A 17484-nucleotide genomic window follows, 5' to 3' on the forward strand; every position below is an offset into this window, starting at 1 on the left:
TTTATGCATACAGGACCTGCTCGATTGAAAGAGCCAATGGGGGGCACACCCAGGAGGTTATCTTGAGATGATTTGATTGATGATTTCGGGGCTTAGTGTCCCCGCGGCCCGATCCTCGACCAGGCCTCCGCCCCCCCCCCCCCAGGAAGCAGCCCGTGACAGCTGACTAACTCCCAGGTATCTATTTACTGCTAGGTAACAGGGGCATCAGGGTGAAAAACTCTGCCCATTGTTTCTCTCCGGCGCCCGGGATCGAACCCGGGACCACAGGATCACACATCCAGTGTTCTGTCCGCTCAGCCACCGGCTCCCTAATGGAGGGATGCAGGTAGCTGGCTCAGTGTTTATTTCACATGTGGATGTATTGAAAATGAGGTCTAAAAGTGCTTCTTACTCCTGGATTTTCCTCATATCTCCCATAATGGTTTTTGGAGTTCCAGCAAGAGTGCCATCATCCAGGTACCAGATGTTTACCTCGCTTGTAAAAGACTATCAATGACCTCTTTGACAGTTAAGAAAAGCAAGAGGGCACCCAAGGGATTACCCTGTTGAACACCACCAGTCTAACGGGGTGAGAATAGCTTGAGCTACCTCATCCCTTTGTGTGTATTTTACCTCAATAAACTTATTTCAATTTCACCCGAGTCTATTTCGTGCTGCCCAAAGAGAAGCTTAGTCACCACTAGCACTTGTGAATGAATGGATAAAGGAGAGGGGAAATGTCTACGTACGGCTCGGAGGACATTTCTAATGACTTGATTGATGGCATTTTTAAACTGAAGCTCAACTAGTGCCTCCTGGTCAGGGAAATTAGCTGTATGTATGTGTGTGTAACTTTTAGAAACCCCACTGACGAGATTGCCAGCGGCAGCAGCACGGCCATCTGTCCAGGATGGACTAAGATATTGTCATTTCGTATCTGTGTGTGTGTGTGTGTGTGAGGTTTGCGTTTACTGACATTCCCCACGAAGCAACCCCCACAAGGTGAAAGAGGACGTGCCCAATCGGCTCTACCCCAGCCCGGGGACCGAATCTGGGTATCTTCAACTGGGAGTCGAGAACGTTGCCACTGTACTACATACTATTATAATAATAATTCATTGTGTCGGGAACAGAGTATTCACACGTTAGGTTTATATGGCGCCCCCCCCCCCACAAGGCCGAATTACTGACCCCGCCCAGGATACAACCCCATAACACCTGAATACCTAATTACTGCTAGTTAAATAGGGGCATTAGGTGGTAGGAAATGCACCCAACCATTTCTGTCCCGCCCGGGAGTCGAACCCGTTATTCTAGATTGAGAGTCGAGAACGAAGCTAACTGTACTACCGGGACCCTTTAATGCAACATCACGCTGTGGGGTGAAAACTTTCGCTCATCAGATTTAACTATTATTACAAATGATCCATCTGATTCACTATTATATTTGCTGTGAGAAAAGGGTTTATATACTCTGTAAATTAATGAACGTGTTGCACAGTCGTGAGGAAATTATAGTAGTGCCCCCATGTTCTTACAAGAATGTAAGATTTCTTGTATACATGAATAAATAACAAATAAACGCGAGCGAGAGATGGTGGTGCAGTGTGAGTAGTGTAGGTTATCACAGCTGATCATACACCTCAACACCCTTATTCCATAATCTATTAAAATAATTAAAATGAGAAGAGGAAGGTTCATATTTCAAACTAGTTGCAGCGCAATTTTAGGATGCGCTTAATGCTTTCCGGAGTAGTGAGTGTGTTGTAATAAGCGTAAACGTTTATAGCTTTAGGTTATAATAAGGAGTAGAGATAGAGAGCAACAAGAGCGGAACGCTTTCCAATAGCGGTCTGGCGGTCTTTGTTAGGCGGCGGTGGCCTTGTTGCGCCATATTGATCCCTACCGCCAAGCCCCGCCCCCCTCCTCCTCCTGCACCAATCACAGCCCGAGAAGAGCGCCAGAGCTGGGCCGTCCCGCGCGCTCATTCGCTGCTCAGTGTCCCAACCCGCGCCCTGGTTGGCTGCCACCCACCCACCTCCAGGTACCAATTACACTTTTTCTATCTTTGTAAATACAGGGAAAAACCGGGGAGCTGGACCAAATCTGATGATGTAATTAGATGGAGGGCATAAACGACAGGAGAAATGGCGAGGTGTAGACTGAGAGGCGGCGGCAGAGAGGGAGAGAGAGAAATGAGGAATGTGTGGGCAGTGGTGGAGGGCGAGCGGCTGGGAGAGGAGCCGCTCACCACTCCTCACAACTCTCACTCTTCCTCACAAGTGGCTCCTCACTTTCTTACTAACATTTATTTATTAACCCACTAAACGTCTATTATACTACACAAAAAATATCTAATCGTTAGTATTTTTACAAAATTATAATTGGGATTTATTTTTGGCCGCAACTCACCCATTGGTCGAAGGTGTTGTGGTGCACGTTTCCCAGCCAGTCATATCTATGGGGCAGGAGCTGTGGAAATATTGCAAACGTTGAGAGGAGTTTAGTGTGTGTTTGTTGGTGGTGGTGGGGGGTGGTGGGAGGGGGTGGCAGCCCCTCCCACCCTCCACCACCGGCATCTCACTATGTACACAAAACCACGTGTTCCATCAGCTGACAGATACCACAACATGTGAAACTTACCTCATTTTCCTCTATTTCGGCCCTCAGCGCCTGCAAGAGAGAGAAAAACGTCTCAGATCTAGCCAGTTTACGGGCCTATCTTTCACTCTAACGGGACAGCACCTTACCTTATAAGCCTTCTTGCAAGGACCAGCAGATAAATACTTGGCGATCAAATAGTTCAGTTCTGCAACAGAGAAAGACTCTTGGTTAAACCGCGAAATTCACCTCTCTTTCAAATACCATTTCTCACCTCACTTTGGCCAAGAACTCACCGATTTCCAGGGCACTGTATCGCTTAGTCACTACACTGTTACACCGTGAGGTCGAAGGTCCCACATCCATAGCAGAATGTAGGGAAAACTGCGCAAAACCCGAGGTCACTGTGTTAGAGTTGAAAGGTGCATTTTGGTCCTGAGTCTTGGCGTTGTGGCGAGCTGGGGCGCCGCGCTCCCGCCCCGTGACGTCACGCACCACGCCGCCCCACCAACTAGTTCCTCTCTCCTCCCTCTATTATCTCCTCTCTCCTCCTCCCCCTCTACCTCCTCTCATACCCCAACGCCACGTTTTATGCCTAACAAGTTGGATAATCAGGTGTCTTTGCTAAAAGTCAAGTTAAGGGCAAGAAATAAAAAAATGCTGAAAGGTACTTGGATACTTTGCTGAATGGATTGGTTGTCTTTTAATTTGGCGTGGCATAGTTTTCTAGCTATATATGGGATGTGGTTAAATTTATCTGTTTCTGTATCTTATTCACCTATTGCTTTCACATATAATGTAAGTTCTCTTCATGAATATGTTCTAAACGGAATATCAAAATTGATATATGATTTAAATACCCCAAGATGTCTTCCAAAGTTGCTTGCCAAATTTTATAAGCTTAGCAAATTTCCGCTAAAAATTTAAAGGGCCAATGAACACTTAAAGGGCCTAGGAACACTTAAAGGGCCTAGGAACACCATCCCAGCAGCTAGGACACCTGCCCTCAGCCTAGGCCTATATATCCACGTCATTTGAACAATAGATAATAGCGCCTAGCTAAATAGCTGGATCTCACATAAGTATGCATCATATAACATACTAAAGCAACCTGCAAACATCACAGCAGCCACAAAAAAATCAAACTAAACGTTTAATATGTTAAGGGTCAATTAATTGAGATAAGTGAGTGTAGTGTATATGCAAGACGAGCGCTAAGATTAGCGAGTGTTGGAGAAGGAAGCTAGCGAGTGTTGTGGAGGGAGAGAGAGAGGCCGAGAGTACTGGAGGCTACTACCACTCCATAATACCATATATAACCATCCCCCTGTAAGTATTCGAGCCGCTCTCTGGCTCGGGGATTGTCTACCGAGGGCAAGCGGTGAGAGTGAAGAGATGACTGATCCAATATTGTTTAGCGGCGGGTGATGGTGTAGGAGGATGGTGAGGGTGCAAGTGGATGGTGATGGTGCAAGTGGTGTGGTCATGGCCACATCAGCCTGGCCCCCACACACCACGCCACCTCCATGGTCTGGCTCCCTACTGTACAAACTACTTTAGTCTAACCCACAACTCTACTGTATACAGTACTGTATCAGTAGGTTGTAAAGTAACTGAATATAACGTAGCTTAGGCTACATCAATATGTACCTAATAGCCTATAAAAGCATGCAAGACCCAGCTTGCCTAACAAGCAGAGTGGTTTTCGTTATTTTCAAATATTTCTTTTCAAATTGTTTTATCAGCTAATAACAATTAAAATCATATGTAATGCAATCAAAGCTTTTATCATTCTATCAGAAAATTAACAAATTATATATATAATATATATATATATTATATATGTATATATATATATATATATATTATATATAATCACTAAGAACTCTTTGACCCGGCCAGGATTCGAACCCATGCCGTCCAGGATCGCCCCTAAACGTACACAGTACCATGACCACCTCACCAATGATCATTAAGATATGATCGTGCGGTGGTCACAGTACTGTGTACGTTTAGGGGTGATCCTGGACGGCATGAGTTCGAATCCATGCCGGGTTAAAGAGTTCTTAGTGATCTATGGCTTGCGCGTTCATGCAGCTTTTATATATATATATATATATATATATATATTCAGAAGGAATATAATCATATTCCTTCTCAAGATGTATTAATATATGAAAGTACTTAAGGAAATTCCTGTTTCAATTCTTCCTCCATGGTCTGATACTGTCACATTTTTCATCACATGTTAATTTTCATGATTTACACACAATAATATATATATATGTATAATATATATACTGTGTATATATATGTAGTACCTAGTAGCCAGAACGTCATACTCGGCCTGCTATGCAAGACCCGATTTGCCTAATAAGCCAAGTTTTCCTGAATTAATATATTTTCTCTAATTTTTTTCTTATGAAATGATAAAGCTTTCATTATGTATGAGGTCAATTTTTTTTTTATTAGAGTTAAAATTAACATAGATATATGACCGAGCCTAACAAACCCTACCTAACCTAACCTATCTCTATAGGTTAGGTAGCCGAAAAAGCTAGGTTAGGTTAGGTAGGTTAGGTAGGCAAAAAACAATTAATTCATGAAAACTTGGCTTATTAGGCAAATCGGGCCTTGCATAGTAGGCCGAGAAGTGCGTTCTGGCTACTAGGTACGACATTATATATATATATATATATATATATATACAGGCATACCTCAGAATAAGAGTTTAATCAGTTCCTGGAGACGCCTCGCCTTCCGAAAACTCGCATTCCGAAGTTAATTTCCCCATAAGAAATAAAGGGAAATGAATTAATCCGTTCCTGCCTACCCCAAAAACCCCACATCAAACTAAATTTTTATACCTAATTCATCTAAATAAACCTACAAAACTGTGTTCCAGTTATTACTTACCTTGCTGTCGAGTGCTGTAGGCGTATGGAAGATGGTGAGGAGGGGGGAGGAGGAGAGGAGTTACTGTTTGGAAGGGGAGTCCCCTTCCATAATCACATCACATAACCCCATGCCTTGTAACACTATGGATACCACTTCACTTTCTAAATTTTTCAAACCAGCCCCTGCTTGCCTTAAACTCTTTCTTATCTGCATCACTCGTTGCAGGGGTATTCTTTAGAAGGTCTTCGTGCAACACCCTGGCTTTCTCACAAATAATGGCCTCCGAAACACTATCACCCCTCAACTCCTTGTCGTGTATCCAAATTAATAACAACTTTTCCACTTCTTCAAGTATTTGTGGTCTTTGTGTCGTTAATGTTCTTACTCCTTTTGCCACTTTAGCACCCATAATCTTATTTTTCTTCTTAAGTATAGTGCATATTGTTGATGTGGCTTTGTTGTACTGCCTACAAAGTTCAACAACACGTGTACCGTTCTCATGCTTCCGATTGATCTCTTGTTTCTCCTCTATTGTCATCCTCACATGAGCTTTCTGGCCTTTATCCTTACCACTGGCTTTCTTGAGACCCATGGTGAGATATATAATAACAAATTGTATAGACAAATCACCAAAAATCCAACAAAACACTGAAAATCCGCGAGAAGAATTGATGTGGGGGTAGTCACTGAGCGCGAGACAATAATAAACTGAGGGGCGGAGGGGCGACGAACGCGCTAGGTCGGCTGTACGCGTATCAACAAACTCGCGTCCAAACTCGCCTCCCGAAGTAACCCTCGCCTTCTGAGACAAATTTTTGGAGTAAATACACCTCGCCTTCCGAAAACCTCGCATACAGGGACAATCGCATTCCGAGGTACCACTGTATATATATATATATATATATATATATATATATATATATATATATATATTAGTATATTAGTATATTTTGGTAGCAGGCTTTCCTGTAGACATATATTATTAAATATGACCGAACAAGTAAGATTAATAATTCTAACACGCAGAACTTATTGCGGAAGGAGGAAAGAATCGAGGCAATTACAGAAGTACCATACTGTCCCCCGAGCTCAAAGCGGCAGCCAAAAGCCTTCGTGAGAACAAGGAGATAGTTGTCAGGAGAGGTGACAAGTCGCCAATATACGTCATTCTTAAAAAAGACGAATATCTGGCGAAAATGAACCTCATACTTTCTGACCAAACTAAATTCCAAAGGGTAACGAAGGACACTACAGCCGAATTGAAAGCAAAGGAATTCTGCCCGAAACGCTGCGCGTGCTAGTGGCTTTACAAGACTGTAATTACCATAATTGTATCCTCACATTCCTTATGTACATTCTTGTATATGCATAAATAAATAAATAAATAAATAAACAAAGGTTAACAGACTAATCGAAACTGTGAACGCCAAGAAATCAGGACTCCACCTGCCAAAGATTATTGGGGAATATAAACCTGGATATGCGTATGGAAATGCCAAGACACACAAGCCTGGAAACCCACTTCGGCCAATCATTAGCCAGATACCCACACCCACGTACAGACTAGCGAAGCGACTCAACGGCCTGCTGACTCCTTATGTCCCTTGCGCCTTCAGCCTGAAGTCGTAAAAGGAATTTGTTGACTTACTGCGGGGCACACGGGCCACAGGAATAAGAGCCTCGTTGGACGTAGAATCGCTGTTCACCAATGTACCAGTGGACGAGACAATCGGGATGATAGCCGACAGAGTGTATCGTGATCCAGCCTGTACTCCTCTTGACATACCAGAAAATATCCTAAGGAAACTACTCCAAGCTTGTACTTAAGAGGCACCCTTCTTGAGCCCGGATGGGCACATGTATAAGCAAGTAGATGGGGTCGCCATGGGTTCTCCCCTAGGTGTCCTGTTTGCAAACTTCTACATGGGTACCATCGAGCAAAAAGTCTTAGTCGACATGAACTTGAAACCGGCCATATACTGCAGGTATGTTGACATTTTTACACAGGTACCTGATGTCAGACATCTGCAGGAGCTGAAGGAGGCATTTGAGCGGAGTTCCGTGCTGCGTTTCACTTACGAGATGGAAAAGGATGGGAAGCTGCCCTTTCTAGATGTAACAGTCATGGAAAAGAGCGGAGGTTTCCACACTGCAGTCTACACTAAGGAAACGAACATAGGAATGTGCCTAAATGCCAAAAGCGACTGCCCAGATAGGTACAAGAGGAGTGTTGTTAACGCATATGTCGACCGTGCTCTCAGCCACAGCTCAGAATGGAAGCAAGTCGACGAAGAACTCTGTAGGGTAAGGCAGGTCCTAGTCAACAACGGCTTCTCCAATGGTTTCGTCGAAGACATCATAAGAAGGAAAGTGAAACGCCATGCAACCTCTGAAGAGACAACCAACACAACACCTATACCCCCTATTAGACTATTTTACAGGAACTTCTTTTCCACAGCTCATAAAACGGAGGAAAGGGTCCTGAAAGATATTGTTAATAGAAATGTTATCCCTACAGACAAAAATCAGAGGATACAACTGACGATTTACTATAAAACCAGAAAAACGGCCAGCCTACTCATGAGAAACTCTCCAGACACAAAACAGAACGCTTTAAAAGAGACCAACGTTGTCTATGCCTTCAAATGCCCACTTGGGGACTGTAAGCTCCAAAAAACCCAGTATATAGGCAAGACAAGAACATCCCTTTCTAGGCGTTTAATGATGCATAAGCAACAGGGCTCCATTAAGGAACATATAATCTCTTCCCACAACCAAACCATCGCCAGAGAAATCCTAGTAAACAACACAGAAATCATCGATAGATACAGCGATAGTAGGCGGCTTGACGTTTGCGAGGCACTACACATCGAGAAGTCAACACCAGCAATCAACAGCCAATTAATGCACAACTATATTCTACCCACCTCAAGACTCCGCCCCAATATAGAAGCATCAAGAAATATGGACCAATAGGCTTTCTACAATCACTTCTATTCAATACCCATTCTTTCGTGTTCTGTCTTGTGTTGATGAAATTAATACCTTATTAAATACCACCTCACTCAAATGTAGATATAAACAAATCGGAGAAGTGTAAGTTCTATTCAGTTGTGTATGTGTTAACTAAAGTCTTTGAAAATGTAATAAGTTTTACGAAACGCGCTCAAGTGTCGCGTCAGACTAGAAATAAAAATGAATTTTGGAGAATTGATTTTTGAATTACCACCAACAGTGAAAAGAAATGTACGAATGATTGAGAAAATTCGTGTTAGAATTATTAATCTTACTTTTTCGGTCATATTTAATAATAATATATATATATATATATATATATATATATATATATATATATATATATATATATATAATACACAACCCGTTCTCGCACTTTCGTATAGTCAATATTGACTTATAAAATACATGCATATGTGACATACTAATTTATTGTGAATATTTTAGTTTACCTTGAAAAGCTTCATAGAAAACATCGACCTTACCTAACCTTCTTAGTATGTTAAAATAAGCATCTTATTGCTTCGTAATTACAATTATTACTTAACCTATTATAGGTATAGGTTGAGTAATAATTGTAATTACGAAGCAATAAGATGCTTAACATACTAAGAAGGTTAGGTAAGGTCGGTGTTTTCAATGAAGCTTTTCAAGGTAAACTAAAATATTCACAATAAGGAGGTTAGGTAAGGTCGGTGTTTTCTATGAAGCTTTTCAAGGTAAACTAAAATATTCACATATGCACGTATTTAATAAGTCAATATTGACTATACGAAAGTGCGAGAACGGGTTGTGTGTGTATGTATATATATATATATATATATATATATATATATATATATATATATATATATATATATATATATATATATATGTCGTACCTAGTAGCCAGAACTCACTTCTCAGCCTACTATTCAAGGCCCGATTTGCCTAATAAGCCAAGTTTTCCTGAATTAATATATTTACTATAATTTTTTTCTTATGAAATGATAAAGCAACCCTTTTCTCTATGTATGAGGTCAATTTCTTTTTATTGGAGTTAAAATTAACGTAGATATATGACCGAACCTAACCAACCCTACCTAACCTAACCTAACCTATATTTATAGGTAAGGTTAGGTTAGGTAGCCAAAAAAAGCTAGGTTAGGTTAGGTTAGGTAGGTTAGGTAGACGAAAAAACATTAATTCATGAAAACTTGGCTTATTAGGCAAATCGGGCCTTGAATAGTAGGCTGAGAAGTGCGTTCTGGCTATTAGGTACGACATATATATATATATATGTCGTACCTAGTACAGTAGCCAGAATGCACTTCTTGGCCTACTATGCAAGGACGGATTTGCCTAATAGGCCGAGTGGTTTTCTTTATTTTCAAAAACAAATATCCAATTAGTTTATTTGAATTATTATTATTATATTAGGAACATAAGTTATTGACTTAGTTGTGTTAGTTTAGGTTAAGTTTAGATAGGTTAGGTTAGGTAGGGTTGGTTAGGTTTGGTCATATATCTACGTTAGTTTTACCTCAAATTTAAACAAATTAACTTATACATAATAAAATAGACAGATTTATCATTTCATAAGAAAAAAATTAGAAAAAATATATAAATTAAGGAAAACTTGGCTTATTAGGCAAATCGGGCCTTGCATAGTAGGCCGAGTAAGATGTTCTGGCTACTAGGTACAACATATATATATATACAGTATTAGTATATTTTGGTAGCAGTCTTTCTTGTAAACATATGTTGTTAAATATGATTGAAAAAGTGAAATTAATAATTCTAACACGAATTTTCTCTTTCTTATGTTTCTTTTTACTGACAATGGTAATTGAAAAATCAATTCTCCAAAATTCATTTTTATTTATTTTTAGTCTGACGTGACGTTGCGTTTCGTAATAACTTATTACATTTTTAAAGACTTTAGTTAAACACACATACAACTGTAACTTGAAAACACTAAACAGAGTCTTACTTATACTAACACTAAACAGCTTATCCGTAATAATATATATATATATATATATATATATATATATATATATATATATATATATATATATATATATATATATATAAATTAAAAAAAAATAAAAAAATATATGGAAAAAAAATATATATATTAAATATATATCATATATAATATATTATATATATGATATATATTATATATATATATATATATATGATATATATTATATATATATATGATATATATTATATATATATATATGATATATATTATATATATATATATATATATATATGATATATATTATATATATATATATATATGATATATATTATATATATATATATATATGATATATATTATATATATATATATATGATATATATTATATATATATATGATATATATTATATATATATATATATGATATATATTATATATATATGATATATATTATATCAACCCGTTCTCGCAAATTTAATAAGTCAATATTGACTTATTAGTTGCGTGCATAGGTGACATACTAAACATAATAGTTTCCCTTGAAAAGCTTCATAGAAAACACCGACCTTACCTAACCTACTTAGTATGTTAAAATAAGCATCTTATAGCTTCGTAATTACAATTGTTACTTAACCTATTATAGGTATAGGTTAGGTAATAATTGTAATTACGAAGCAATAAGATGCTTATCTTAACATACTAAGTAGGTTAGGTAAGGTCGGTGTTTTCTATGAAGCTTTTAAAGGGAAACTATTATGTTTAGTATGTCACCTATGCACGCAACTAATAAGTCAATATTGACTTATTAAATTTGCGAGAACGGGTTGATTATATATATGATATGTATTATATATATATGATATATATTATATAATATATATACAGTACTGCCTAGCTAGTTCAACAACACGTGTACCATTTTCATGTTTACGAATGACCTCTTGTTTTTCCTCTATGGTTATTCTCACATGTGTTTTCTTGCCTTGAACCTTACCACTGGCCTTCTTTGGGCCCGTGGCAAAATATATACAGTAATATGTAATAACAACTTTTATGTTCAAATAGACAAAAATAAAAAAACTAACTCCCTGCATATTATTCAGGCAGGATAATCACTAGGTAGGAGACACTGGGAACCTGAGGCGCGATCGCCGTGTCAGCACACGCTAGGCTAGCCATACGCGTATCAACAAACTCGTATCCCGAGGTAAAGTTCGTAATTCAATTCAAATTTTCCGAAGAAATTGGGCTCGTAATCCGAAAAGTTCGTAAAAAGAGGGGCATTCGTAAACCGAGTTACCACTGTATAAAGAAGTGCTTTATTATTTGGTGGTCGACAAAAAATGGTAATGGTGAAATGATCAGAGCTGGGACAGAACAGGCCAAGTCGGTCAGTTCGAACAAGTTTACCAGATTCTGTTTACTCGAGAGCCACTGACACTAGTGACCTCGATGAGGATAGGAAGCCGGTGGCTTGTTGAAGGTCTCTTCCCCCCCCCCCTCCCCCCTCCTCCACTTTGATCTTTTCCACCTATAAGTGGTAAGTGGAAAAATTTGTAAAATCAACAAATGTTGTGTCGATTTTACAAGATTGTTCACTCAAAGATGGTGAATGATTCTCTTCCTTAGGATTTTCTCAATGAGCTTGCATATGTTTGATGTCAAGCTGATTGGACGATAGTTCTCCGCTGAGCTCTTTCTGCCGTTTTTTTTAAATGGGGTGACATTTACTTATTTCCAGTAAGTTTTTACACTATTACAGCTTGTGTAATAATAATAATAATAATAATAATAATAATAATATTTTAATCGCTCCTGTATTTCTTTGACAGGCATTGGTGCTCAACACCAAGATGACGTGGATTGTGGAACAGAAGCGCACATGGCCAGAGTGGGCTGCAATTCGAATGTTACGTGTGGGACCTGTGCCTAACCACTTGGCTGTTATAATGGATGGTAACCGCAGATTTGCTAGAAAGGAGCACAAGGACACCCTTGCTGGTCACACACAAGGATTTCACAAATTGGCCGAGGTTTTGTGTTGGTGTCGAGATTTGGGAATCAACGAGGTTACAGCATATGCCTTCAGTATTGAAAATTTTAAACGGTCCAAGCAGGAGGTTGATGGACTGATGGAACTTGCAGCAGAAAAGTTTGCAAAATTATTAGAAGAAAAGGAAAAGTTAGCCAAGCATGGAGTTTGCATAAGGGTGATTGGTGATCTTAATCTTCTTCCCCAACGCATCAGAAAACTTGCAGGAGAAGCAATTCTGGCTTCTAGACATAACAATAAGTGTTTTCTAAACCTAGCTTTAGCTTACACATCACGGGAAGAAATAAGCTTTGCGATGAGTGAGCTGTCACAAGCAGTACATGAAGAACAACTAATGACAAGTGACATTTCCGAAGAATTGTTAGAAAAATGCCTACATACCCGAGGCTCGAGAGATCCCGACCTTTTGGTGCGCACATCTGGAGAGGTTCGCCTCTCTGACTTTTTGTTATGGCAGAGTGCATTTTCTTGCCTGTTTTTCACGAAGGTTCTTTGGCCAGAATTCACCATATGGCATCTGTTTGGTGCAGTATTTTACTATCAGAGACATTATCACACTCTTACTGCAGCACGGCAAGAATGTCTGGCACTAAGGCAGTGTAGTGTGGAAGAAAGTGATATAGAATGTTGCTACACTAAATTTGGAGACAAAGTTTCACAAGAGCATATTGCTGCCTATGCATCGGCAAGGAAAGAACGAATTGAGAATTTTTTGGCCACGTTACACAATAAAAAACTTAATTATTTACACCAGATTAGTGAGGAGGGAGATTAAGATTATATATAAATATGTATATATATATACTCTCACTGTATTGGGCATATACAGAAACATTATTGCTTGTTAGATATTTCTTAACTTTACATTCCTGTTATGTACAGTATTATACTTTATAAATTATTCTCATATTGATTAGAAAATACAGTAAATTTAAATATTGTAGATCTATTCAGTAAGTTCTAAATAATTAACTGTTGAATACAAATATTGTTGCCTTAGATTATCAGAAATATTGAATACTGAAATTTTATGGCATTGAGTGCAATGTTGCATTTGGTCATTGCATCCTATCATTCCTAAATTTTATTGGGGTGATCAGAATTATATATAAAGTATGTCTTTAGTGGAATTCATTGTGTAAATGCTGTATATATTAAAATAATTTTGTTTACACCAAAGATAAGCATTTGTAACAAATGGTTTTAATAACCTTAAAAGAAATATTTTTACAGATTAGTTTTATCCTTTTCATCAATGCCAAGTGCAAAAGTTAAAAAGTATTTAACCCTAAAATGTCAATTACTGTTCTCCATTTTCATGGAGTGGTCAGACCTTGCCCTAAAGAAAATAATATAGAAAATAAATAGTTCAAGAGACTTTCTCATTGGCATTCCCCATACAGTTGGCCGAGGCATGTGTCCTCATTCATTTTGAGCCCAGATGGTTCAGGTGGGCTGCCCCTTGCCTCCTTCCCCACAAATAGATTATAATGAAAACTAAGAAAGTATGGCTATTCTGTATAGCAAAAATCTACTCAAAATGACAATTGATCATGTCTTTACCCCTTCCATGATCCTGGAAAAGATAAAGGCAAATAGGGGGACCTTCGACAAGCCATTGGCTTCCTCTCCTCGTCGAGGCCACTAGGGTTAGTGGCCCTCTGGTAATTCCGGAAAAAAAAAAAAAGTGTTGCCTTCACATTACGAGGAGGCATTTGTAAGTGACTTGTGCTCGGCTCTTCTGCCTGCTAGGGCAGCATACTACCAGGACACATGCTAAGATAAGATTCTTATTTGGGTCATTGCTCCACCTGCTGGAGGTTGGATCACCCATGAGCTGCCTTGTGTGGATGGATTGAGTGTCCCAGTTGTGGGGGTGGGGGGTTTGCCACCACAATTTTTCTCGAGTTATAAGTTAGACAAGTCTCATCACTTGTCTACCTGTTAAAATGGTGGAGAGCTAATGGAGATGATATACCCTGTCTGTCAGCTTGTGCACAACTTCCCCTTGTTGCACTGAGATCTCTAAAAAGCCCCCCTAGAGGTCCAGCTTTATTCTCTACTTATTGTATGAAAATCTTACTCTCTTACTCCCTCTGACTCATACTGTGGGTAACCAGGCCCAAGAGAAGTCCTGCACTTCTGGAAGATTTACTCCGTCTTTACCCAAGGGCAAGCTCCTTGATGGCCCTACAGCTTCTGCTATGTTTAGCCCTGACTTGGCATACCACGCTGTGTTGGCAACTCGTATACTGTACTATACTGTCTTTTGTGACGAGCTCTTCATTGCTTACATCTATTGTACTTTGATGCTTGAAATGATAGCACTGTGATGTATTCACCTACCTTTTTATATACTGTACATACAGTATATACAACTTGCGTGCTGCCACATTCAGTGGCATTTATGTCTGGTAAACATATGTGGACCAAATACTTTTACAAAAAATGCTGCTGTTGATCTCCAGTGTCATATTTATCTGCTTCAGTCTGTAAGCGCCAATAGTGCATTACATCCATCAGTTTTGCAGGGATGTATTACTCGCCAGCAAATGTACTTTAATAACCCAATGTATCTTCTTGTACATTAATATATAAATATAAATAAAGATGTAATAGAACCCATGAACATCATACCAGAAACATCTATTTGATATTCCCAGTCAGACTAAATCTATACAACTATGACATGCAAATAAAAGGGCACAATATATGGAACTTTCCCTAATGAATTAAATTGTCAAACCTATACTTTATTCAAAAGTAGAACTATGAAGTCCCTAATTCCATCTTCACAGTATCCCACCTCATGCAATCAACTTGCACAGTATTTAGTGCTATCCACTCACCCAGTAGATTACAATGTAGAAATGCAACTTCACCTCTGGGTTCAGACAGCTAGAAGGGCTGGAGACTAAGACTGAGCTAGCCACCAAGGTGCCAGAAGGATCACCCTGCCAGTGTAAGTCTCCAGTCTAAACAAAACCTAGAGCAACAGCCAAACCGGAGGTAGAGACAGAAGAATCCCTACCTCGACCAGTCCAGCCAAAAGGCATGCACTGCTAGTCTCACGATCAGAGAATGGAGCCACATAGAGCAGATACCACAAATTAAAAGCCATTGCAAAAGAGGTCCACCTCGGAGCAATCGAATATCTCAACTCCATGGAAACGAGAGACCATCCATGCAAATGTTGGACACATCCCACACATGAATCACATGGGGAACCAAAATCAGAGAACAAAGCCCAGAGGGAGATAGACCTGCAATAAGGCCTGATACACCGCTGCAAACTCAGGAACCATACTGTGCATCCAAAAGAGGGACTCGCCCAATGTCTCTGGGAAGCCTGGGGAACACCGGTCAGAATGATTCAAGTCAGGGCTAAAGTGTTGCACGGACAAGCAATAGAGGAGGAAGGCACTGAGCACCAAAAAACCACATCGAACAGCCTGGTTGATCAGACCAGCAACCAGGAGGCCTGGTCAGAGACCGGGCCAGGGGGGGACGTTGATCTTCGGAATCACCAACAAGTAGTACGCTAAGCAGACATGAGACAGTCGTGTGAAAGGTCAGACTTTGAAGGAAAACAACCAAACTGGAAATAGCAAAACACACTGTAGGGCTGACCAGAGGAACAGAATAACTGGGATACCCAGCTCCCAGCAAGGAGCTGGGCAATGGCACCACCACTGCAAGCCCAGAAAAAGTATCCAGAAACAAACCTGCACTGCAGGACCAGGAACTGACTTCTAAGAAACTGGTCCCTAGCTCTTCAACTGCACATTGCAGTCAGAGATATTTGACTGGTGGTGCACATTACAAACAAATATGTTTGACCGGTGGTAAGCATTGCACAGAGTTGTCCTGAGATACTTCACAATATCTGAAACATCTGTGGATACACAGGGCTCGCATCCACTTCCTCAGGCCTCCAGTAAACAGATACTGTCTTGGATAAAATAGTGAATATGTCACCTTGGTTACAGGCTAGTAGTATCAGGAAAGCAACCATGAACAGCTAATGTGGCCAAAACAGATGGTCAGTGGAAGGAGAAGAGGTGAATCATAGAACTAGTAGAAGTTACCAGCCACTCAAGGGCCAAATCCCAAAAATCTAAAAAGGGCCAATTCTGAGACAATCATTGGCACCAAGACACAAAAGCACCAAAGCTGGTAAACAAACCAGAAGTAGCTGCCACCTGTGAAACCTTGGGCCAGATTCACGAAAGCACTTATGCAAGCCCTTACGAACCTGTACATCTTTTCTCAATCTTTGCCGGCTTTGTTTCCAATTATTAAACAGTTAATGAGCTCCGAAGCACCGGGAAGCTGTTTATAACAATAACAACAGTTGAATGGGAAGTTTTCATGCTTGTAAACTGTTTAATAAATGTAACCAAAGCCGTCAAAGATTGAGGAAAGATGTATACGTTCGTAAGTGCTTACGTAAGTGCTGTCGTGAATCTGGCCCCCTTGTCACTATAAAAATAAAATAAGGAAAACAAATGATGGAGGCTCTACCTAAAATAGAGACCCAGCAAACCCAAACATTGCAAGCCTTGGGGCAGAGGGTTGTATTACGCACTAAACAGGCAGCATAACAGAGACAGTACAAATGACCATCATAATGTAGCAAAACTGATGTTGATACCTGGTTGATGGGGTTCTGGGAGTTGTTCTACTCCCCAAGCCCGGCCCGAGGCCAGGCTTGACTTGTGAGAGTACATCCTTCAAATTGGTGGTGGCCAGCTGTAACTAGAGGAGAGGGGGTGGTTATGTCCTAACTACTGTGTGGAGTTTGTTGTCAACTTATGGCCTCAGCAGCCTCACTGGAATTTAAACCCTTAACACCTGACCTTTCTGCAAACATTAATATTGTTGATGCTTAACAAAGGTGGTATCGTATATGATGGAAAGTGTTATTATGAACAAGGTTTAAAACATGACAACTATGATCTAG

At 39.7% G+C, this 17484-nt stretch overlaps 2 protein-coding genes across 6 annotated transcripts in view; one reads left to right on the forward strand and one right to left on the reverse strand.

Annotated features, from left to right (window-relative positions):
- BRWD3 (bromodomain and WD repeat-containing protein) overlaps positions 1-3013 on the reverse strand; it is a 70702-nt gene extending 67689 nt beyond the window's left edge. For both annotated transcript variants that reach the window (XM_045765362.2, XM_045765355.2), the window contains exons 1-4: positions 2880-3013; positions 2733-2791; positions 2626-2655; positions 2395-2454 (exon numbers count right to left, since the gene is read on the reverse strand). In XM_045765362.2, the coding sequence (XP_045621318.2) occupies positions 2395-2454; positions 2626-2655; positions 2733-2791; positions 2880-2949 (219 nt within the window). In that variant the 5' untranslated portion in view covers positions 2950-3013. The remainder of the gene's footprint in view (positions 1-2394; positions 2455-2625; positions 2656-2732; positions 2792-2879) is intronic.
- Dhdds (Dehydrodolichyl diphosphate synthase subunit) lies at positions 1930-13719 on the forward strand. Of its 4 annotated transcripts, none has more exons than XM_045765389.2 (2): positions 1930-2026; positions 12301-13719. In XM_045765389.2, the coding sequence occupies exon 2, from the start codon at positions 12322-12324 to the stop codon at positions 13294-13296; it is 975 nt and encodes a 324-aa protein (XP_045621345.1). In that variant the 5' UTR covers positions 1930-2026; positions 12301-12321; the 3' UTR covers positions 13297-13719. The 4 variants fall into 4 exon arrangements, with proteins under 4 accessions (XP_045621345.1, XP_045621329.1, XP_045621353.1 ...); XM_045765373.2 differs by lacking the exon at positions 1930-2026 and adding an exon at positions 3237-3912; XM_045765397.2 differs by lacking the exon at positions 1930-2026 and adding an exon at positions 3850-3964.
- Positions 13720-17484: the final 3765 nt, after the last annotated feature.

Source organism: Procambarus clarkii, chromosome 14 (assembly GCF_040958095.1).
Source record: "Procambarus clarkii isolate CNS0578487 chromosome 14, FALCON_Pclarkii_2.0, whole genome shotgun sequence".
In the NCBI taxonomy this organism is placed as follows: Eukaryota; Metazoa; Arthropoda; class Malacostraca; order Decapoda; family Cambaridae; genus Procambarus; species Procambarus clarkii.

What these genes read in the sequence shown, in the direction of transcription:
- Dhdds (XM_045765389.2), top strand. Translation starts at nt 12,322, where the DNA reads ATGACGTGGATTGTGGAACAGAAGCGCACATGGCCAGAGTGGGCTGCA.